At 41.5% G+C, this 25,022-nt stretch overlaps 1 protein-coding gene across 1 annotated transcript; it reads left to right on the top strand.

The window, feature by feature from the left end:
- Window positions 1–182: 182 nt before the first annotated feature.
- LOC133105502 (nuclear GTPase SLIP-GC-like) lies at window positions 183–24,713 on the top strand. Its single transcript, XM_061215682.1, has 15 exons — window positions 183–534; window positions 3,565–3,630; window positions 4,155–4,268; window positions 5,301–5,409; window positions 5,784–6,009; window positions 6,251–6,478; window positions 6,601–6,804; window positions 6,921–7,099; window positions 7,219–7,261; window positions 13,595–13,755; window positions 13,972–14,107; window positions 14,284–14,392; window positions 14,481–14,614; window positions 22,869–22,962; window positions 24,586–24,713. Exons 3-15 carry the CDS (start codon window positions 4,211–4,213, stop codon window positions 24,711–24,713), a joined length of 1,809 nt encoding a protein of 602 aa, XP_061071666.1. The 5' UTR covers window positions 183–534; window positions 3,565–3,630; window positions 4,155–4,210.
- The last annotated feature ends 309 nt before the right edge of the window (window positions 24,714–25,022 follow it).

Raw genomic sequence — 25,022 nt, 5'->3', positions numbered from 1 at the left:
TAGCTACATGTGGAATTATAATATCCACTTCCATTCATTCCTCAAACCACTGGAACCTAATTACACCCCATTTTCCCCTCAGAGAAACTGCTCCCTGGAAAGCAGACACCAACATGGGCGTTCATCAGTGTAACTCCCCGGGATGCATCTGCTGCAAGCATATATCAAAGGGATCTCATCAATTTAAGAGCACAGCTACAGGAAAACAATACAAAATCACACAAGACCTGAACTGTAAGACACCAAGTGTCATCTACGTCATCCAGTGTAAAAAATGCAAGGTGCAATATGTTGGGAAGACCTCAACCACACTGCAAAAAAGATTCAAAGACCACAGAAGTTCCATCAGAAAATGTGAACATCGGCCAATCCCTGATCATTTCACCAAGAATGGTCATTGTCTTGATGATCTGATTATCTATCCAATTGAGGAGGTCACTGGTTCCAAAGAATTGAGAAGTGAGAGGGAACTGCACTGGATCAGAGAGCTTGACACAGTTGAAAATGTACTAAATCTGGGGCCATATGAATGTGGTAAGTTTCACTATGCATATTTGCATATGTTTGATTTTATAATATGCTTTCATTTTAATGTTTTATAATGTCCTTTATTGCACTTCATTCATTTTTTTATATTACATTACATTAATGGCATTTGGCAGACACTCTTATTCAAAGCACAACAAACAACAAAGTGCAAAGTGCATACCCATAACCAGGGATAAGTGCGCTGAAATTTCAACAGCTACCTGCACAACAAAGATAAGGACCAGGGCCTATTTGATCGTCGGATTTTTATATTTATTCATTTTTAAATTGTAATACCGCAACACGCAAATGTATGAACAAACCGCTTACCTAGCCAAACACTGCTTACTTAGCCAAACTAAAAATACTGATACACAAAAAAGTAAATCACAGAAAGACAACAATTAAGGTTCACAGGGAGGTAGGGAGGGATGGTGCTGCTTGAAGAGGTGCGTCTTCAGTTTGCGCTTGAAGATGGAAAGAGATTCTACTGTTCTGACCTCCACAGGGAGTTTGTGCCACCACCGTGGAGCCAGAACAGACAGTAGTCGTGAGCGTGAGGTGGAGGTTCGGAGAGGGGGAGGCGCCAGGCGGCCTGTGGAGGCCGAACGAAGTGGTCTGGCAGGGGTGTAGGGTCTGATGATTTTTTGGATGTAAGCTGGGGCAGACATGCGAGTGTTTGGGAAGGTTGAAGACCAGACGAGCTGCTGCATTCTGGATAAGTTGGAGGGGTCTGATGGTGGACGCTGGGAGGCCAGCCAAGAGGGAGTTGCAGTAGACCAAGCGGGACAAATCCATCGCTTGCACCAGGATCTGAGTCGAGTAGGGGGTGAGAAAGGGGCGGATTCTCCGTATGTTGTATAGGAAGAACCTGCATGACCGGGTCACCACCGCAATGTTCTCAGAGAGGGACAGTCTGCTGTCCATCACCACACCGAGGTTCCTTGCACTGGGTGATGGCGTAAGTGTGGTATCCCCTAGGGAAATGGAGAGATCCAAATGGGGAGAGGTACTAGCAGGAATGGATATCACGATTGGCTTACCTGCATTGAGCTTTAAATGGTGGTTGTCTATCCAGCTCTGGATGTCACTCAGGAAAGCAGAGATACGGGCTGAAACCTGTATATCAGATGGTGGGAATGAGATGAAGAGTTGGGTATCATCTGCATAGCAGTGGTAGGATAGACAGGATGTACTCAATTCACTTTTAATTTAATTTCATTGTAAATATTTGTGTGATGCGTCTGATGATAAATGCAAATTCAATTCATTTAAGATGATATGCATTTCTATTGTGTAAGGCCATGGGGAAAAAATGGTGGCACCAAAACAGATGCATGTGTCATCATCTGATTAAATAAAATAAATAAATAAATGGCAAATGGCTGGCATTTATATAACGCCTTCATCCAGAGCGCTGTACAATTGATGCTTCTCATTCACTCATTCATACACACAGTCACACACCAATGACGATTGGCTGCCATGCAATGTACCAACCAGCTCGTCAAGAGCATTTGGGGGTTAGGTGTCTTGCTCAGGTACACTTTGACACACCCAGGGCGGGATAGAACTGGCAACCCTCCGACTGCCAGACGACTGCTCTTGCTGCCTGAGCCAATGTCGCCCCCATATTAGAATTGCATTGAGAATTGAGACGAAGATGTGAAGGAATGTGTTCAAGCTGGCATAACCAGGCCAAACCATCAGAGCTGGCCATCTGAGGAACCTTGTGCCCAGGGCAATTTCTTTTAAGGCACTTTGATTTGCTGTTATGCACTTAATGTATTCTCAAAAGTGTATGAATATAAAATGTTGCACATTATTTATGCTTCTAGTGCCTTGATGTAAAATAGCTTAATGTGCAATGCAACAGAAAAATGTTGTGCCACTAAAGTTTTTGATTGTGCCACCAGAAAGTTAGTGGCACCAGCACCACCAGTTGTCTGGAGCCCTGCTATGTGAGAAAAATATACTGTATTCATATGCTTAAAGGAGCACTGTCACCCTTTTTGTCACAAAATCTTTTAAATCACCGTCAGTGTAGCCGTTTCCTAAATATGAGGCAAAACTTCTCAAAACAGATACGTCCAGTGGCGTCACTGGACACATTTGGCTTGAATCTCCAGCCTGTGTTACCCAGAAGGTAACAGGTGCTCAAACTCCACCCTCGAACACCACCATCCACCCATCCAGGCGATCGCATGACACTCCAACGGAAATATGGTAATGTTAGCGTACAGATATCACGGAACCAACCTTGGCTAGTCTGAGTGATATGACAGACAGACGGAGTGCTCTTTTAAGTGGAGAAGGGCTAAAATGATTTGGTTGTCCAGCAAATTGAATGTAGATACGCATTTCATTGTTTACAAAAATGATGCTTTACTCTATAAAACTTTCAAGAAGCAGGTACAATCAACAGTTATTTGTCATATATAAACATGGCAATAGTCATGTATAGACCATTCTGCGATTCCAGTGTGAACCATATTTGCAGTGAGAATATAATTATTCCATTAAGGTGTTATTCTAACAACTGGTATATTCAATAAAGAGGGGTACCTTCACAAATATATGTGTTGTTAAAGGGCCATTCCAGTGTAAGATTTACTTTGAACAAAAACAACGCTGATTTAGTTCCCCAATCCTTTATTATTTATAATTTGATTACAGTGTTGGTCAATTAAATGCTGGCATTTATGCAGTATTTAAAAAAAGAACAAAAATGGGGCAAGACAAATGATGAATTATAAAACGTTTATAATACCACCATGCAGACATACTGGAGTAAACTAGCAAGGCACTACACCAGATGAATGGGGGACTGTTTACACTGAACAGAATTAACATTATCTCATTTCTTGTAACATAAATAATATATATTTTAAATATAATGTTTTAAAAAATATTTAACCAGTTAGAAGCTCAGCATGAGCATAAAAACAACAAGCACAGTTGTGGTGTTGATATACTTCTATTGATATGATGTAAATGCAAGGCCCTAATATAAAATATGTCAATGTTCTCTTAAAGTAAGACAGCAGACCCAAGATGATGGAGACAAAAGACCAGTGGAACCAACTGAGGGACAAGTGGAAGGTGAGTGTGAGTGTTTGGGGGCCTTCAAATATATTGTGTTTGTGAACATACACACACTGGGCTCTTTCTTAGGAAACGGTAACTTAGATAACCACTCTGTATGAGTGTGGTGAGCAGAAAAGCACCGCAGAATGCACCACATGTAAAACCTTGCAATGGATGGGTTACAACAGAAGAAGACCACATCGGGTTCCACTTCGGTCCGCCAAGAATCATCGCTTGAATGCCACAGCCTATTTGAGTATTGTTGCTGACCATGTGCTGCCCTTCATGGCCACAATGTACCCATCTTCTAATGGCTACTTCCAGCATGATAATGCACCATGTCACAAAGTCATCTCAAACTGGTTTCATGAACATGACAATGAGTTCATTGCTCTTCAGTGGCCTTCCCAGCCGCAGGATCTGAATCCAATAGAACACCTTTGAAATGTGCAGCTGACAGATCTGCAGAAATCGTGTGATGTCATGTCAACATGGAAAAGAGTCATTTTAATAGGTCATGGTCTCACACACTTTTCCAGCTCCTCAGAAAGGTAAAAGAAAGCTCTGTGGGAATGAAGATGTGAAATCAAAGAAGATGAAAATTAACAGACAGTCTGTGTTTTCACATGATACAGAAGAACTTCTCCTAACCCGTAAGTGTCTTACCTTCTTCCTTATAATCTACAGTACCTCATAGTGAACTCAATCAGACAGCCTTTACATGTGATATTAGTAGTAATTCTAGAGACTGAAAGGCTTGTTGATATCCCAATCATTTGTCAAAAATTCTTAACTACATTTTACAAGCAGCCACATTATCTAGATTTTTTCCAACAGTGTTTTGTTTTGTCTAGGAATTTGAAAAATTGATAAAGACATTAAGGTCCTGTTCTTATTGGAGTTTATATGACATAAACATAAGAAAATGTATAATCTCGGACTTTGATATAAATGTATAAAAGGGAAAACACCAACATTTTGGGAAATATACCTTTTTTCCGAGTTACCCAGACTTAGACGAGATGTTTGATTTCATTACACCTCACAGCAACTCCGAAGCTGTCTTATTTACACAAGGTATTGTGTATTTCAAATACAGGTGTGGGGAAAAATGTTAAAAGAGAGACTTTGTTTTCGGAGAAGTTAGACGGTTGGAACTAGAACCGATGAACATACATGTATCCTCTTCCGTCTTCCACTGGCTGAGCGCAGTGATTTGTGCACCTTCTGAAGGTAGTTTCAAAAATATATAACTTCTCGGAATACAATGTCCCCCGTTTTTTGAACCTTTTTTTTCCCCGCTCATATATTTCAAATACACGATACCTTGTAAATAAGACAGCTTCGGAGCTGCATTTCTTCATTTTGAAAGACCCCTATAGGCGTCAAGTCTTTATGCTAAGCTAACATGTTATGCTGACATGGAAATTGAGCTAGTGAATGCACAAAATTAAAATGAAATCGTCTAAAAGTCTGGGTAAGTCAGAAGAAATGCATATTTCCCAAAATATTGGTGGTTTCCTTTAATATTCAAAACATTACCAAAACCACGGCAGCAACTACCAGGACCCACTGTCAGAACACTGTTGTATTTTCATTTATATCTTCACTGGCTGAACCATGCTGTCATGATTTGTAAAATTCAACTGTTTAATGCATGTTCTTCCACAACTGTATCTTAATAGTGAATGACGCATTCGAGGATGGAAAAGAAGCCATATCTCTGCTTGAAATCCAACTCAAAGATGTTTCCAGCAGAGAGGAAAAGACCATGTCATTTCTAGAAGACCTAAAGTAAATGCTATTCAATTTATACTTTACTTGAATCTCCTTTGAGGTGCACTGCAAAATCTTCAGAAAGGTGGCTACTTCAAGATCTGAAGTCAAGCGTGCATGTTTTCAGCGTGTCAATGAGAAGTGATGTTACTGCTCCTTGTTCATTCCAGCTGGACAGTATTTCGTTTTTAAAAATAATATACCTTTAGTGTCATGGTCTGAAAGAATATGTAAGGTAATAAGCTCATATGTGAAAGTCGTTTGCCTTAATGACATTGCTTATTAGGCAGGTGAAGTTAGATCACATGTAATTGCGAAAACATTCAAATATACTTTTTGTGAACACAAGCAACATTCATTGAGCCCATAGTTATTGTATCTGTCCAATGCAGAGAGAAGATCTCAGGTCTCAAAGAAAATAACTGGAAAGAGACTATTCACATCGGACTCTTTGGGAAGACGGGAGCAGGAAAGAGCTCATTGATCAACGCAATTGTCCAAGAAGAACTTCTCCCTGCTTCAGGAGACACAGAAGCCTGCACTTCCACATTCGTGCATGTGCAAGCCAATACTGAATCTAGCAAATACAAAGCTGATATTGAATTCATCAGTATAGAGGTAAGCAGATAAGGATAAAATAAGAATAATAAATAAGAAATGCTGGAGCATAGCAATCCCCATACATTTATGATGGATACAAAACAAAAAGAAATAGAAAATTCAAGCATTAACTTGAAGACAAATGTAACAACTCAACCATGACTGGTTCACCTAAATAGATAATACACCAGCGTCTATGTATTCTCACATGCAGACATAATGATAATACATGTTGATGATGGAAATATTTCTACTACAGGACTGGAAATCAGAACTACATTTCCTGCTAGAGCTACTTGAAAATGAAAATGACCAGCAAAGCACGGAAAAGACTGATGAAGAAGAAGAAATGGTAAAAATGGCAAAAGAAAAGATTACAGCCATTTATGGAGAAGAGGGCCTGGAGAGAAATTACGATGAATTGGTGGGAGCCAGATGGTTTCCTGTGATTCTAGGCACCAGCATGAAGACTCTGACTTTTGACACTGTGAGTGTTCAAATAATACTTCTTAACAGGACATCTTTATGACATGTTATGAGTAGATTTTGGTTTCTCTTAAAATAAAAATGATTGAAATGTATTATAGAGCTCCTAAAACTTATCTACAGGCTGATGAACTGTCTGAAGGCATTGAATGCTACATTCGGAGTGATACAGAATCAGATACAAATGAAGGGAAGCAGATCTGGCCTCTGGTGAAGCGAGTCACCATCTCCTTGCCGAAGTCTCCAGCTCTGCTGGAGGGGATTGTGCTGGTGGACCTGCCTGGAGCCGGAGACGTCAGTAAATGCAGAAGTGACATGTGGAAAGAGGTGATGTCAGTGCTTCAAGCTGTAATCATTTACTGAATTCTGTTTATTATGATGGTGGGTTCCATGGACAATATTGAAACTGACAATGCTGAAAGATTTTCATTAAACTCCCACAGTGTCTCAGCCAGTGCTCCTCTGTCTGGATTGTCAATGAGATGAACCGTGCCCTGTCTGAGAAAGTAGCCGATGAGATCTTTAATACATCATTGAGAACCATTGCTGGAGGAGGGGAGTGTCACAATGTCACCTTCATCTGCACCAAAACAGATGTCATCAAGCCGAAGGAGATCAAAAAGTGAAATTATTGCTATTACTGCTAAATTATTAATTTCGTTAGAAATGTTGAATACACCCGTGTTCAGACCATTCATGTTTTTAATTGAGATTTTTCTGATTATTTTCTGATTTTACCAGGAAGTATCGTCTCAGAGATGAGGATCTTAAAATAGACGTTAAGGTAAGGACAGGTAAAATAAATATGAAATATTTAATAGGACATATTTAATATTTAATATTAATCTCTTTTTTCAGGATCCCCCGAAATATGAGAAGAAAGAAAAACAGGCGTGTATACTGTACCGTAATATGAAACTGAAAGAAAAGATTAGTGAAATCTTCAAAGATAAAACAAAGGTGAGTTTTAGTGTGATAGCTTTAACTGAAATTTGCTTTGTATCTTGCTCTTCCACAAAGACAAATATGAGACAAATTACGCAAGGGGCGTAAATTAAATTTTGAGTAAATGTGTATTATACTAAATGTTTGAGTAAATGTGTATAATACCAAAATGAGTATTATATATGAAAAGTAAGCAATTGAGATCTATCTAGTGGCAAAGGTAGAATTTGCCACCCTTAACTACATTGAAATAAAGACTCATCCCCAAAATCTTGATTCAGTCAAATATTTGTTTTGGCTCTCCTGAAATTTAGGAAAATGGCACTTTTACCTCTTGGGCACCAAACCCTCACTATGTTTTAAGTGAAATGTTTAAGAAAATGTTTGCATTTGCTGAAAGCCTCAAAAGACAGGAAATTAAATAGATCAGCCCTAGCGCTAACATCAGCCTGCTCTCCATCAAGGTGTATCAGCAAGTGACAAGTGTCTGGTTAGCCAACATTAGGTTCTTAGTTATTAAAACTGAACAATGTTAGTTCATAAGAACTTAAGAACATAAGAACACTCCCCTGAAATCAACTAGAAAACGTGTGTAGCTAAATTAACAGTCAACTAAATTAACTGTTATTTGAAGAGGGCCTAAGCATAAAAACAGTAGCATTAGCAAACATGTGGCACCTAATTCATGTTTTTCATGAAGCAGCTTCAAGTTAACTTTTTTAAAGTACCTTTAGTTTAATCAACTAATTTAATCTTATTGTTGGCTGTGCTGTAGCTTAAATACTTCCACTGCTCAGCGGTAGCTTAGTTACTATAATATTTTCACAGTAACTTCCCCACTATTGCAGACCAAAACCTTCTTTAACAATCATGTTTTCTATTTGATTTTAGAAGTTTCTGTTTGGTGATGAAGACCAGTCAACTGAGTTCTTTAATGTGTACACTGTGAGTTGTGACGAATTCAAAGAGCCAGCTGTTCTGGATGCCATTCAAACTGGTAAAAATGAATGAATGAATGAATGAATATACATACACTCAGTGAGCACTTTATTGGGTAGACCTGTACACCAGCTTGTTAATGCAAATATTTAATTAGCCAATCATGTGGAAGCAACTAAAGAATGTGGAAGAAATGCAGAAGAGAATCTCTGAACACAAAATGTGTCAAACGTCTAAGTGGATAGGCTACAGCATTACAATTACTTCTGGTAAAGGTGGTGAAACCCGTTATTAAATGATAATGATAACTTGTCATTAAATCAATGAAACGACAATTTAAAAAAATGCGTTTTGTGTTTACTCAGGTTCCCTTTTTCTAATATTACAGTTTGTCTTAAGGTCTGAAACCATTCTGTCAAATCCTCAATAACAGAAGAAATTAGAGAGCACTTTATTAAGTATTAGACTTATATTTTTGACTTATTGGTTCTTCTGCTGCTGTAGCCTATCCACGTAGAGGTTTGACATGTTGTGTGTTCCGAGATTCTCTCCTGCATACCACTGTTGTAATGTGTGGTTATTTGTGTTACTGCCACCTTCCTGTCAGCTTTGACCAGTCTGGCCATTCTTCTCTGACCTCTCCCCTCTGGGTTCGGTGATGTCGCTGGCGACACCGACAAGATCAGATCAACTTTCCTTTCTATTTGGATGATTCACTCTGTGAGATTTTACCATACTGATGCAACGAGAAACCTTAGAATCTTGACTTTGCAATGCACCTATTGACACATAATGTTAATAGTTTTAAAACATTTTAAATTACATGAATAAGACCACTGCAATTTCTTAATCTAACTCATTAATATGTGAGTTTCGCCTTGCGTGAATTCCAGCCCATCTCATTCAAATTGATATGAGTTCATAATTTGGGGAGGGGCGATGCCATGAACGCTGTTAGCAAAACAAAGTTTTATGTATAAATATTTTTAAGTATATGTGAAGTGGTCCAATACACAAATTTGTCTGTCTCCCAACAACGCCAACTGGAAAGCATGACACAATGGCATACAGAAACATAAGCTATTAACCTACTTTGCGGCAAAAAATGATCATATTGGGAAACATGTGTGCTGTATTGCAACTTCTCTCTGTGTTCGTCTGAATATCCAGTAATGCGCTTTTGTAAGTTACCACTCTGCTCTGAATTTATGAACAATTCTAATGGACATTGGGAAAAAAATAGAACTGTGCTGAAAAGATATGAAACACTTTGGAATCCCTTATATAAAGTCATAAATAAAATGACACAAATGTCAGAACATGGCAGTCACCAGTTTTCCTCATTTTGCCCTTAGACCCCAGAGGGTTAACAATGTGTTTCTGCCTGCAGAACTGCTGTTACTGGATGTTTTTAGTTTTTCGCACCATTCTCTGCAAACTCTAGAGACTGTTGTGTGTGAAAATCCAAGGATTTGTGTAACTGTCACCTTCCTGTCCAGCTTTGACCAGTCCGGCCCTTCTCCTCGGAACTCTCTCATTAACAACGCATTTTTGGCTGCAGAACTGCTGCTCTCTGAATGTTTTCGTTTTTTACGCCATTCTCTGAAACCCTCTAGGGACTGTTGTGCATGAAAATCCCAGTAGATCAGCCATTTCTGAGATACTTAGACCACTCTGTCTGGCACCAACAATCATTCCACGGTCAGAGTCAATTGGATCACAATTCTTCCCCATTCTGACATTTAGTCTGAAAAACAGCTGAACCTCTTGACCATGTCTGCATGCTTTTATGCATTTAGTTGCTGCCACATGATTGGCTGATTCAATATTTCCATTAATAAGCTGGTGTACAGGTCTATCTAATAAAATGCTCATTGACTGTATATATACTGTACATAAGCAAAAGGTGAAGACTAGACGCATGGTTTAAGTGTTAACTAGCTGTTTTTTCCACTATTTACAAAGAATTGCCAGCGCTGATGGAGCACATTAAGAAACTGTACGTCTCCCATTTCGAGAAGAAAGTGAAAGATTATGTATCTGAGGTTTCTGGAATCATTTCATATTTTCAATTTTCAAAGGATCCTCTCAGTTCAAAGGTATGTTTTGACTCCATCAATATGTAAATGTTAATGTGTGTTTTTAAAAATTATAATCCTTTGACAAAGAAAAAACATGATTTTATTGGTGACTCATTGCAAACTTCAGGTGCTGTCTTAAATGTAATATTACAGGGTAACAGTAGATCACACTGTAAATGTGTTTGTACACCTACTTTATAATGAAACTGTAAGGGGTCGGGGACTGGCGGAGAGCCAAGAGCGACGAAGGGTATCCCGGAAGATCAAGGAAACAGAAAATGCCTAGGAGATAACAGCCCACAAAACGGCCACAGGAAAATAAAACGACCCTTAAAAACCAGGGCGAACAACCCAACAAAAATGAGTGCTGAAAACAAGCACTACAACCCCAGACCGGGGACAAAATAAAATAACAACCTAGTAAAAAACACTAGGCACGAAAACAAAGAACCTTGATTAGCAGCTCAGGAAAAAACACGAACCAAAATACATGTACCGGGGACAACGTCCCTCACCCGCAAGCTCACACGAGCTGAAAATGAAATCAAAGGAAAACAAAGAACCTTACGGAAGGCGTCAGCCGTGCACACAGCACCAACAGGCTGAGCGTCTTCCTTACCTTTACTTTTTGTTTTGTTTTTTAAATGAGACAGAAACCCGAACCTGCACGATACCTGACTCAATAAGGCTGAGTCTCACCGCGTGCATACGGGCTTGGTGTCAGAGCGAACAGTAACACCAAAGTGTCGACCGATTGTCAAAGAGGGCTTTAAATACCTTCTGGAGGTAGACACCCCATTGGCACTAATGAGAACCTGGTGAAAATAATAAGCCACGACCGGTACTACCTCCCAACCCTGACAGAAACAATTTTCTGACATTTCTGAAATAATATAATCTGGCAGAAAAACACTGGTAGAAAATAGGGGTACAACGAATAGTTGACGTAGTCGACTAAAATTAGAGGAAGAACCTGCAGGTTCTGGCAGTGGAGGATACATGTGGAGCCAGGGTGAGGCAGTTATCAAGAGTCACCCCAAGATTCTTAGCCGTTTGGGAGGAGGATACTACAAAGTCCTCAACAATCAGTGAGAGGTCGATTTCGGAGAGGACTGAGCAGGGATGTAGAGAAGCTCAGTCTTGGCAAGGTTAAGCTTCAGGTGGTGGGAAGTCATCCATGCAGAGATATCAGCCAAGCAGGCAGAGATCTGTGTGGTGACCTGGGTATTGGGGGCAAGGAAAGAAAGAGTTGGGTGTCATCGGCATAAGAATGGTAAGAAAAGGCATTTTTATTTACTATCAAAAGATAGTAATTGTTTTCTCATTAAAATATTACTTTAACCCTATAGCCAGCTGTTCTTACACATCATTACAACAGGGAATACTGGCAACACCAGATTGGTTAGAGAACATTTTATGTAAATGATAGACACACCTACTCCACCCCAGGACATATTTTTCTAAATTATGCAGTAGGTGGAGCCAGGCTGAATTAGTGAGAGCAGTAGGTGGAGCCAGGCTGAATTAGTGAGCGCAGAAGGTGGAGCCAGGCTGAATTAGTGAGTGCAGTAGGTGGAGCCAGGCTGAAGTAGTGAGTGCAGTAGGTGGAGCCAGGCTGAATTAGTGAGTGCAGTAGGTGGAGCCAGGCTGAATTAGTGAGTGTAGTAGGTGGAGCCAGGCTGAAGTAGTGAGTGCAATAGGCAATTACACTTTCAAAACAATCTGCTGGAATTCTGGTGTTCAGCAACCTAGCTTCCAGATAACTAGCTAGCTTGTAAGAAACATTAGTTTGTGATTTACTGACTTGTTTCATTGTCTCACAAAATTAGAAATGGAACTGATGTCAACAGCAAATGTTTAATCTAGCTATCGACATAAATGCAAGTAAGCATTGTCTTTTTTTCAGAAACAGTCTTCAAATGACAAGGAGTTTGACCGACTTGAAAAGGATCTTGGTGAAACATGCAGAACATTGAATAAAAATCTGAGCCAAGTTCACCAAAAACTCCAGGAAGAACTGGAGACGGGAGCAAAGACAGCAGAGAGAACATGCCTGAAAAATGCCACAGACAGAGTGCTGGAATCAGTGAGTTTGTGTTTTACATTATTGGCATTTGGCAGATGCCCTTATCCAGAGTGATGTACAGTTGATTGGACTAAGCAGCAGACAATCCTCCCCGGGAGCAATGCAGGGTTAAGGGCCTTACTCAAGGGCCCAATGACTGTGTCCCAGTCATTTACCTTAACCACTACGCTACAGTCCATCCCTGTTACAGCAGGTTAATATAGTTAATGTTCTGCATACAGAGATTATAGCAATTGCAAGTTTTCAACTCCCATGTCTAGTTAGGCTTTTTATGAACAGAAAAAGATTAAAAATAAGACAAACTGTTAAATGGATGATGTTAAAAATATACACATTTAAAATGCAAACATTTAATAGATGCTGAATACATTATTTATCTGGGTTTTTATTGCCTAAAACAGGCTAAAGCCAATTACTGCACTTTTTATTACTCAAATAGGCCTATTCGCTGGTGAATAGTGGAAATCGCTTTTACCTTTTCCCAAACTTTTTTATTCATCTTCATCTTTAGCCGATTCAGTTAGTGACCATGTCTCTTTAATCAATCATCAAATCATTATAGAATTTTATCTAAACATTTAAAGGAAAATTCTAGTGTAAATCATTTTGACATTATTAGTAATTTAACCTCCTGAGACCCTGTGTCCCTCAAACGAGGACATTAAATGTTGGCTTCCCTGAGCTCCATACTATATCTCTCTTCACAAAAGGGACATTCATTCATTAAAATGAAATAAAATATATATTTTATAATATATAGAATTTCATTGCAAGATGTTTTTGTCATCCAAGACACAATTTATATTTATATTATATTACAAATATCAGATAACCTGGGAATGAATTTCACATTGCTGTTCACTGACAATGTCAGTGTTTTAGCCTGGAGTTTTCCTTCATGAATGTGCTGGTGAGTAGGCCTACTCTTCTACTCAAATAAAGTCTCATGTAAACCTCATGTCACTTCAGAGCAGCTTGGACAGTGAAAAGGGGATGCCTGGTGCACATTTTGCTCTCCATAGGCTACATTGTGATTTCTCATTTGTATTTCTGTTTTTGTCCACAGTTTTCTGATAACAGAGGCTACCACAAAACACTCAAAGCCTTGTGTAGAAATGATGGATATTTCCGATCTCGCAAAGGAGTGTTAGTTGATCTGAACTACACTCTGTCAGAACCCATGTACAAAAAGATGAATGAAAACAACCTCTTTCTGACAACATTTGGGTGAGTGACTTTTGCATTTATGCATTTTCCTTTGTGCATGTGATGATTCAGAGTGATCAATCATATTTCAGTAATATTTCATCTTCTACTAACCGGGCACTCTGAAGTATAAGTTGCTGCGATGTTAAATCAACAAAACTATTCACAAGGTTGAACTGTTTTCAAGTATAATAAGAGACTCCAATACCAACAAATCATTCTAAAATGTCTCTCAAGGCCTGGATGTACAAGAGCCTCAATCAAAGGGACATTTGAAAGTTTCCAGGAGAACTTCATCCCAAATTACCTTCTGAAAGAACACAAGACACCAAATAAAGACAAATACCTGCGTCTGGTGTACATTAGAACAGAGGTGAGAACCCATTTCAATGACTCTTCTACAGTCGATATCTCCTTTCTTGCAGTCTTACACATTTCATGCTGATGCAAATATTAGAAACTGACCCCAATGCTCCAGTACAACAATGACCTCAATAGTTTTTCAACAAGTGTGCTGAACTAAAACATATTTCCTTTCATATCATCTAGCAAAGAAAAGTGCTCAAGAAACTGGAGAAGGAAATCCTACAGAGAAAGAAGCTGATCTACAATTCCCTCAGTGATTCAATCCGTGACACCATGAAGCAAACATATCAAGGTCGGAACTTGGGCAAGTCATGCCAATTGTGTCGATATGAACATGTTAAATTCTATTGTCAATAGAAGTGTGTGAAATGTATTTTCAGAATGCTATGGAATCACAGGAAAAGACTCTTTCAGAGAGATGAAAGGGACTCTTAAAAGTGCAATTGAGGATTTCAAAAAGACCATGTTCCAAAATGCCATGACGAAGATGCTGGAAGAGTTCAGTGATCTGCAGGTTCGTTTTCAGCTTGCTATCATGGAACACCTAATTATCCAGGGGGTGGTTTATGCAATGTTCATGGTATAATAATGCATGCAAGGCAGTAACACTTTTCATTAGTTAGTAAAAAAAAAACCTCAGCTCAGATAAAACACCTCAATAAAGATCACTTTACAGAAAACAATCAAATTTGTTTTTCAAACCTCTCACAGGAATACCTTGAGCGTCAAATTAAGACACAGATGACAACCGCCTTGAAGCTGGGTCTAAGCCAGATCCCTGAGGACCTGACTGGCCTCCCAGGTAACCAGTGGAAGCCACTCTAGGACTGTGTGAGGATGTGAAAGGGCACTCTGTACTGATCCAAATCTTCAAACTGAGTGTTTTCGACCAGGGCCATGTTTTCCTGAAATGATCTAACACTGAGATCATCAAAGGCTTTCCTCATGAGAATATTCTTTTATATTCAAGGCGTTTCCCAAAACTGTCTTGACTGAAGGAATAACCTGAAACCACTTGAACAGTGGCTGTTGTTAGCTGAATTTAAATCAAAAGCTGGGAAAATGACCACAAAACAGAAACAGGTTCACAGGTTCACAGGTCTCCTAATCTCATCCTCATGGAGATCTAGTGTCTTCTCCTCATCCCTCTCCTTCTCCTCTTTTGAATTTCATGCGGTTTCTGTTACTCTGCCGTGCAAACTGTTTATCATTGTTGTTTATCGCCCCCCGGGTCCTCTGGGGAACTTTTTGGATGAGATGGACATCCTCCTCAGCTCCTCACCTGTCAATGACACCCCCCTGATCCTCCTGGGTGACTTCAACCTCAACTCAGAGTCCACCCAGTCTACCTTTCTCTCCCTCCTCTCTTCTTTTGACCTTACCCTCACTCTTTCCCCTCCCACCCACAAAGCAGGCAACCTTCTTGACCTCATCTTCACAAGGAGCTGCACAACAACCAACCTCTCTGTAACACCACTCCATATATCTGACCACTCCTTCATCTCTTTCTCTCTTCCACTCTCCTCTAACACCCATCCATCTCTCCCACCATCCACTGTCACCTGTCGACGGAACCTACGCCACCTGTCTTCCTCCACCCTCTCATCTACAATCCTCTCCTCCCTACCATCTGCGGAGTCTTTCTCTCGACTGTCTACCGATGATGCGGCTACAACTCTCATGTCCTCCCTCTCATCTTCCTTTGACTCTCTGTGTCCCCTCACCACCAAACTAGCTCGGGCCTCCCCCCCCAGTCCCTGGCTTTCTGATGCTCTACGAGCTGTCCGAACCGAACTGCGGGCGGCGGAGAGAAAATGGAAAAGGTCCTGTCTCCCCAGTGATATGGCTTCCTTCCATGCCCTCTTATCATCTTTCCATTCCTCTGTCTCTCTAGCTAAATCTTCCTTCTTTCACTCGAAAATTAACGCGGCCGCCTCAAATCCCCGCAAACTGTTTTCAACTTTCTCCTCTCTTCTGGCCCCCCCTCCCCCCCCCACCCCCCTCATCACTCACACCTGATGACTTTGTCTCCTTCTTTGAAAAGAAGGTCGATGCTATTCGCAATTCCTTCTCCAAACCCTCCACCCCTGCTGACCCTCCTACCCTCCCCAACTCCCTAACCTCCTTTTCTCCCCTCTCTGACGCCGACACGCTGAAACTCCTTACTTCCCACCGCCCAACCACCTGTCCTCTTGACCCCATCCCCTCTCCCCTCCTACAATCTATATCTGAGGACATTCTCCCTTTTCTCTCCTCTCTAATCAACACCTCCCTCTCTTCCGGCACCATGCCCTCTTCCCTGAAGAGGGCCAGAGTCACTCCCCTCCTCAAAAAACCTACTCTCGATCCCTCTGCCCTGAACAACTACCGGCCTCTCTCTCTTCTTCCCTTTCTCGCTAAAACCCTGGAACGGGCGGTCTGCTCCCAACTGTCCACTTATCTTCTCCACAACAATCTCCATGACCCCAACCAGTCTGGCTTCAAGAGTGGCCACTCCACTGAAACCGCCCTGCTCGCGGTCACTGAGGCACTCCACTCTGCTAAAGCAAAATCCCTCTCCTCTGTCCTCATCTTCCTCGACCTGTCGGCCGCCTTCGATACAGTCAACCATGAGATTCTGCTCTCATCGCTGTCTGGGATGGGTGTCACAGGTTCTGCACTCGCTTGGTTTTCCTCCTACCTCTCTGGTCGCTCCTACCAGGTGACTTGGAGGGGCGCACTCTCCGACCCTCAACCCCTACGAACTGGAGTCCCGCAGGGCTCGGTTCTTGGGCCTCTCCTCTTCTCGCTATACACCATGTCTCTTGGTTCTGTTATCTCTTCCCACGGCTTCTCTTATCACTCCTACGCTGATGACACCCAACTCTTCATTTCCTTCCCCCCCGACACCCAAATCACCACACAGATCTCTGCCTGCTTGGCTGATATCTCTGCATGGATGACTTCCCATCACCTGAAGCTCAACCTTGCCAAAACTGAGCTTCTCTACATCCCTGCTAAGTCCTCTCCATCAATCGACCTCTCACTGACTGTGGAGGACTTTGTAGTTTCCTCCTCCCGTACGGCAAAGAATCTTGGGGTGACTCTTGATAACTGCCTCACCCTGTCTCCACAAGTATCCTCCACTGCCAGAACCTGCAGGTTCTTTCTGTTTAATATACGCCGCATCCGTCATCTCCTGACGGAGAAAGCCACCCAGCTCCTAGTCCAGGCGCTCGTCATTTCCCGCCTGGATTACTGCAACTCCCTCCTAGCCGGTCTCCCAGCGTGCGCCATCAAGCCCCTCCAGCTGGTCCAGAATGCTGCAGCCCGCTTGATCACCAGTCAGCCCAGGTCGGCTCATGTCACCCCGCTTCTCATTGGCCTCCACTGGCTTCCTATTGCCGCACGCATCCGATTCAAGGCCCTAGTGTTGGCATTTCAGGCTGCTAAGGGGACTGCCCCACATTACATACAATCCCTGATCACTCCCTACTTCCCAGCTAGACCACTCCGGTCTACCAGCTCTGGTCGCCTTACGATTCCCTCTCTACGGGCACCTGGCGGTCGAGCTGCACGTTCACGCCTGTTTTCCGTTCTGGTTCCTCAGTGGTGGAATGACTTGCCTACCGCTGTCAGGACAGCAGAATCCCTCCCCCTATTTCGACGCAGACTCAAAACACACCTGTTCAAACTCTACCTTAGTCCCCCCTCCTGATTTACCCCGCCCCCCCCTTCTGATACCCCTATCCCTGTCTAACCCCCCCCCCCCCCAAAAAAAAAAAAAAAAATTGCACTTATGATGACGACTATATGTTTAGAACAGCAGTCCAGGTGTATTTTCCTAGTTCTGGATGTGATGCTTTGACTTGTGGTAGAACCTATGCACTTGTAAGTCGCTTTGGATTAAAAGCGTCTGCCAAATGACTAAAATGTAAATGTAAATGTAATGTATATTGCTGTGTCTACATAGTCAATAACTCCCCCTCCACTTCAGCCTTTTACGTGCATGTAAATCTCTGGTCATGTCATGATCTACGGTACAGCAGCTGCTGTTTGTGTCCTGGTTTGTTCAGTACGGCATACCTGCCTGCATGTGTCTCTCTCAAACAATGTGATTCATTCTTCATTCCAGACGTTTCAGAAGAGATTGGCAAGATGGAGCGATGCTGTGAGTCTTTGGGCCTCCAGGTGTTTTAAGAACCGAAAGAGGATGATGGATCCAGAAGCACCAGAATTATCAAACTGATTTGAGATCACTGTGGCAACCTGTCTGTGGGTGCTGTCAAATATGCATTCTATTGATAACCATTTTTCTTATTATTTCACTGACTATGTAATACTTAATAATGGGGTGGCCTGTAGCGTAGTGGTTAAGGTAAATGACTGGGACACGCAAGGTCGGTGGTTCTAATTCTGGTGTAGCCACAATAAGATCCGCACAGCCGTTGGGCCCTTGAGCAAGGCCCATAACCCTGCATTGCTCCAGGGGAGGATTGTCTGCTGCTTAGTCAAATCAACTGTACGTCGCTCTGGATAAGAATGTCTGCCAAATGCCAATAATGTAATACTTACTGCTTAACTGTACAACAAGGCCAGAGATTAACATCTATGAGTTTTTGTGGAAAGGTGGTCTCAAATACACTTGCAGGATCAATGTTTGCTTTTAATAACTAGTCAACTTATCAGTTCAGTAAAGGGATAATGTATGTTAAACTGTGTGATACTATACTTCTGCTGTCACTCTTTTTAGAATCTTTAAACAGAAAATTTCGTACTTTTTTATTTTTTTTATTTTTAAAAATAACATTTACATACTTAGTATTTTTAGAACCACCTCTATATCAGAACTGCTCTTATCTGCCTTCACTCTCATCGATCTTATTTCTTTGTGTGGGATTTATAGTGGGAAATCAGGTTTGTAGGGATAGGTATAGCCATGTGTGTTTACTTCTTCAATTCAGTTACTTACATACTTACATGCAATATACACTCAGTACCTTTATTAGGTAGACCTGTACACCAGCTTGTCAATGCAAATATTTAATCAGCCAATCAAAATGCATTGTTCATGAAAGTGGTCAGAGGAGAAGGGCCAGGCTGGTCAAATTTGACAGGAAGGTGACAGTAACACAAGCAGACATTACAGCAGCCTCTAAGTGGATCGGCTATAGCAGCAGAAGAACAAAATGGAGAAAAAGTGAATGTCCCACTGAACTGCATTGCTAAATGCTATGCTACTGCATTTCATCATAGACGGCAGCAGCAACAACTTAATTTAAGCAAACAAAGCATTACCACAAAATCACACGGCTCCGTATCATCAGCAAATGATTGACATGCAGCTCTTCATTACTTTATAAAAATATCTTGGTTACAAGCACACGGTCAGATTTGTGTACCAAACACAACAACAAAGATTAAGTTTATCCCTGGCTGGCCACTCTCATGAGAGGCACTAAAACATTCGGCCCCTGGGGTTTTTTTCTCCAACTGTGCTTGACATTGGTTGCAGGCTGCCATCGATAGCCTACTGATTACACAAATGTACTCTATGATTTTTAAATCACACGAGTCAGGACGATAAATGAATACAGACACCACTGCCGGTGGCATTAGGAAGTATCGGCCCCCGAAACATCCACTTTACCTCCCTATAAGTCTAAAAAATAAGTTTAATAAATACCTAATAAAGATCTCACTGAGTGTATAATCATATCAATAATCATCCATGAAGTAGAATGTGCCCAGAATAAAAGGGGAATTATTCTGTACTGTGTGTGTGTGTGTGATTTGTTATTTGAACAGTTGTTGAATAGTTAAACAGCCAAGTTACTTGAACTTCAGTCCAGATTCATTTCTTATGTGGGAAAGCTAGGGCAGAGTGAATGTCCCAGGAAAACGAGCTCTCCTGGGACTGACAATAGGGGAGACACTCTCCTTGGACTGACAGTAGGGGGAGACACTCTCCTGGGACTGACAATAGGGGAGACACTCTCCTGGGACTGACAGTAGGGGAGACACTCTCCTGGGACTGACAGTAGGGGAGACACTCTCCTGGGACTGACAGTAGAGCAGACACTCTCCTGGGACTGACAGTAGGGGAGACACTCTCCTGGGACTGACAGTAGGGGGGAGACACTCTCCTGGGACTGACAGTAGGGGGAGACACTCTTCTGGGACTGACAGGAGGGGGAGACACTCTCCTGGGACTGACAGTAGGGGAGACACTCTCCTGGGACTGACAGTAGGAGGGGGCGGGGCATTTTTACTGAAAAAATTAAGCTCATTATTTCCTCCCATCTGGCCCAATACACCACAACCAACCTCTGCCTTTGGTACCTGCTCCTGCCTGCACAAAGCAGGGGCCAGTGCAAAGTCCTCCAGCACAAAGCCTGAGACATGGAGACCTGACCTCTCTTAATGGGGAATATAATTCATCTGTGATCCTGAGCCAACACAAGTCACATCTGGATACACCCCACAGCACCAAGCACTCATTCACTGAGAAAACATTTTATGTTTTTATGTAAATCCAGACGAGTCAGGTGAATTTCCAAGCGGATAAGTCTGCAAAAATATCATGATAATACTAAATAATAATGAATCTGCACACTGTGCTTTACATTTGTTCACCCCAAAATATAAATGACCCTTTGAGCCTCGTGGAACTTCATCAGACTCCTCCATTTTATGTAGGCCACCTGTCTGGGTTTTTGGATGTCTATTCATTGTTATCGTTCAATAGTCCATTCCAGGTTATAACGCATAGTTTGTGGTAAAATGCCCAGTTGGGGCAAAACGGCCCCGGCTGCATTTCTCCACAAGACCACCAGATGTCGCCAAATGTTATTTCAACACATTTCCTGGCTACCACTACTCTTGCTCAACGCAGGTAAGTTGATGATTCTGGGTGGATTGATAGCAGCCTTTTTGTGCACCTCCTTTGATATATTTGTATGAATCATTAATATATTCTGGCTTAATATGTATATTCTGTCCCCTGGCATTTGTTCTTCATTGTAATAGAAAATGATTGATGAATGTCACTTGTATATGTTATGTATTCAATAAAAATAGAAAAGAAAATGCAGAAACCAAAAAAAAAACAAGCTGATCAGCATTGCCAGATTTGACTGGCAGGTTTCTGCCCAATAATGTTTGAAAACCCACCCATTTCAACAAAAAAACACCCAATAATGATTTGGCTAATAGGAAACCATTTAATTTATGAAGATTGCAGTTCCAACATTGTTTTAAACTTATAATGTCTCTGAGAATACACTAAATACATTATTATGTATTGGAATAATACAGTATTGTGTTTTGGAATAATACGTTGGACCCCTTTACATTAATAATAGGCTTTGCATTAAAAAAACATTGGTGGTTTCATCCAGGTAAACAGAGTAGGCGAAGGAGATTCACCGATATCTTACCTTAACTCCTCTCTGAAGAGCAGTGGCAGGACATACTTAATGATAGCAGTACATTTAGTTCTGTGCATTTTTAATTCGCCAAATTCATCTTGGAAGCTCGTCCACAACGTTGATGGAAGTAGCTATGGCAAGCAACATAGCCTAATAGCGTGGATCTCGCTTTCACTGTACTTGCAATGGGCCTTTGAGGGATTTTGTGGAATGGGTGCAACCCATGTATTGTCAATCAGTATCTGACTCCCACTCCTTCCTATAAAACCTTTTGTATTTACCCCACTTCGACAGAGCTATCCATCCTGAAAAACTGATGGTGTGGGCAACGCTTGATTTTCAAATATATCATTATCAGAGATCGATGCTTCAGTGCAGAAACAATAGCAAGTGAAAACAAACCACTTTATAATATATTTTATATCTGCATTTATTGTTTGATAACAACTTGTTTAAAATGGTAAATGGCAAGCATTTATATAGCCCCTTTATCCAAAGCGCTGTACAATTGATGCTTCTCCATTCACCCATTCATACACACACTCACGCATATCCAGGCTTGAATCTTTTGAATAATATTTGAATAGGCTTCAATAAGAGGAACCAAAAACCCTATGTGATGTATCTTATTTTGTTTCACTTTGTTTTTCCATTTCTAGTGTTAGTTTCGTGTTGTTTTAGTTTTTCCATGTATTTTGCATTTATTCTTTTATTTTATTTTACAAAAATGTTTTTAAAGAAATAGTTTTGGTCTTAGTTTCTGTCTTCATTTCTGATAATAACCCTGGCATGTACAAACACACACACTCACACAAATACTACAAATAAGTCTTTCAACCCACATGAGTTTGGGGTTTTTATTGGTTTTCAATTTATTTACAATAAAATTACTTTCTTTTTTAAAACACATTCAATTCATCAAAAATAATAATTTTAACACAACAACAAACAAAGGGTTGAAGGATTTTACGTACACGTTTAACTAAGGAACACTAAACAAACTTAGACAGAAAGTGTCTTAACAATTAATTACACATTAGAAACTCATAACTTTTCAAAATGTAACATAATCAATACAAAAGCAAAAACACAAATGGTGGATTAAAAATATCAGAGGGCACAAATGTAAAGAAAAAATGGTCCATTTTGCTCAGGTTTAAGGCAGGTGCTGGGGACCAATATGGACTATATGACCAGTTCTTTCCAGTGGTCCACCCCCCATTTCTCTCTTGCCAGGGTCTTGTTTTTATGGAAGTCCAACATCACGCCATCTTGGAGGAGGTCTTGGATCCTCCTTTGGAGAGTGACCAGGTGTACTGTTGTTTTTTGGTAGACCTTGATGTTCCTTGTCTCCCACAGGACCTGCTGGTCACGTCGTCCAGTATCACAAGGATATACCGATGTGCCCGGCTGGGCAAGGGCCCCAGGATGTCCATCACAATCCTCCTGAATGGTACATCGATGACAATCAACAATCATTTCATAAAAAATAAATTTCAACAAAATCAAGGTTTCAGAATTATTGGCACCCTTCACCTAGTACTTAGTGCAACCACCTGTGGCAAGGATAACAGCATGGAGTCTCTGCCTGTAATTTTTGACAAGATTAAGGAACACATTTGGAGGGATTTTGGACCATTCCTCTTTGCATATCCTTTCAAGATCCTTCACGTTCTTGGGTTTGTGCTTATCAACTGACCTCTTCAACTCAGCCCACAGGTTTTCGATTGGATTGAGTTCTGGTGACTGAGATGGCCATTGCAGAACGTTGATTTTGTTGTCACGGAACCATTTCTGTGTGGATCTTGAGGTGTGTTTTGGGTCATTGTCTTGTTGGAAAGTCCACCTACGACCAAGTCCCAGACTTCTGGCAGAGGGAACCAGATTTTCAGCCAAAATTGCCTGATACTTGCTGGAATTCATTATTCTATCAATCCTAACCAGTGCCCCCGGACCTCTGGAATTAAAACAGCCCCAAAACATGACTGACCCACCACCATATTTCACTGTGGGTATGAGGTGCTTCTCCTTGTATGCATCTCTGTTCCTACGCCAAACATACCGATGCTATATCTGACCAAAACGTTCAATTTTGGTCTCATCTGACCAGAGAACCTTGTTCCAGTCATAATGTAAATTACATTTGGCAAACTCCAAGCGCTTTCTTCTGTGTCTTGTGGTCAGAAAAGGCTTTCTTCTGGCAACACTTCCAATGAGGCTGTGGTTATGGAGGTGGCTGATGGTGCTTTTTGAAACCTGGTGACCCCAAGATGCCACCAAGGCCTGCAATTCTTTCACTGTGATCCTTGGGGATTTCTTTGCTTCTCTCACCATTCTCCTCAGTATCCTGGGGGGCAAGATGCAGTTGCGTCCTCTACCCATGAGATTTTCAACAGTTCCAGATCTTTTGAACTTTTTTATAATTTCTCTGACAGTGCTCAGTGGTATATTCAATCGTTTGTGAATTTTCTTGTAGCCATTACCACGTTTATGAAGGTCTACGACCATCTGCCTCTTTTGAACTGCCAATTCTTTTGTTTTCTTCATGGTGTTGGGATATTGCATGTGTGTTACCTCATTTTTATACCCTAGTGAAACAGGAAGTGATGTAATCACTCAATACAGTTCCTTAACACATAAACTTAAATAAGTGGAATTTAATACCTGGTTTAATTTTGGTAGGTGTTATTTACAATTATCTTTAAGGGTGCCAATAATTGTGAAACATTGATTTGGAGGAAATTGATTTTTAATTAAATCAGTAAATTATTTTTGTTGGTTCCATTGAAACATTAATATAGCACAGTATTTATCACAGGTTGGTATTTCGAGTTTGTCTATAAATATATTGTTTAGAATTTTTTTGAGTATTGTTTGTTAATTTTCTGTCAGGGGTGCCAATAATTTTTGAGCCCAATGTAGGTCTGAAATAACGGACAGTCTCTTCCCCTTAACACTGGCACGGGTAGGTTGGGTACCACCCCTGCTCTCACTGAGTACGTCCCCCGTTGGGTGATTAGGTCCACCCACACCGTGGGGTATTTCCTGGTTTTCCACCATGGTCTCCTCGCCTCAGGTCTGCCCTGGCGATTTGGGTCTGGGCAGGGCGGTGGGTGCGTCACGGATTGTCGGCCCGTGGGTTTCGGCGCGGCCCGGTCGGAGCATTTTCTGTGTGACCTGATGTTTTTCGAGGAGGGCCACTAGGAGTTCTACGGAGGTGGGTCCCACCTGGGCTACGTACCGTTTGGCCTCCGTTGGTAGGGCATGGGTGCATCGGTCCAGCACCACCCTTTCCAACAGGGGTGGCCTCTCTCCCTGAGTGAGCTCTTGGTCAGGTGGGTCAGGACGGTGATTTGGGACCGGGCGGGCTGGGAGGCGTCATAGGACCAATTGTGGTAGCGCTGGGCTCTTGTGGGTAAGCTGAACCCGTACCGGGCCAGGATGGCTTTCCTCAACTTGAGGTAGTCGGTGGCGTCAGCCATGGCTATGTCCTGGTAGGCCTATTGGGCCTCC

The sequence above is a fragment of the Conger conger genome, chromosome 1, assembly GCF_963514075.1.
Source record: "Conger conger chromosome 1, fConCon1.1, whole genome shotgun sequence".
Lineage (NCBI taxonomy): Eukaryota > Metazoa > Chordata > Actinopteri > Anguilliformes > Congridae > Conger > Conger conger.
Note: the sequence above shows the minus strand (reverse complement) of the source record. Positions and strands in the feature narration are given on the sequence as shown.

Excerpts from the sequence above, each read along its gene's own strand:
- LOC133105502 (XM_061215682.1), top strand. The coding sequence starts at position 4,211 with ATGAAAATTAACAGACAGTCTGTGTTTTCACATGATACAGAAGAACTT. Across the intron at positions 6,010-6,250 it reads TTGAATTCATCAGTATAGAG|GACTGGAAATCAGAACTACA; the intron begins GTAAGCAGATAA and ends TTTCTACTACAG. Across the intron at positions 6,479-6,600 it reads AGACTCTGACTTTTGACACT|GCTGATGAACTGTCTGAAGG; the intron begins GTGAGTGTTCAA and ends ACTTATCTACAG.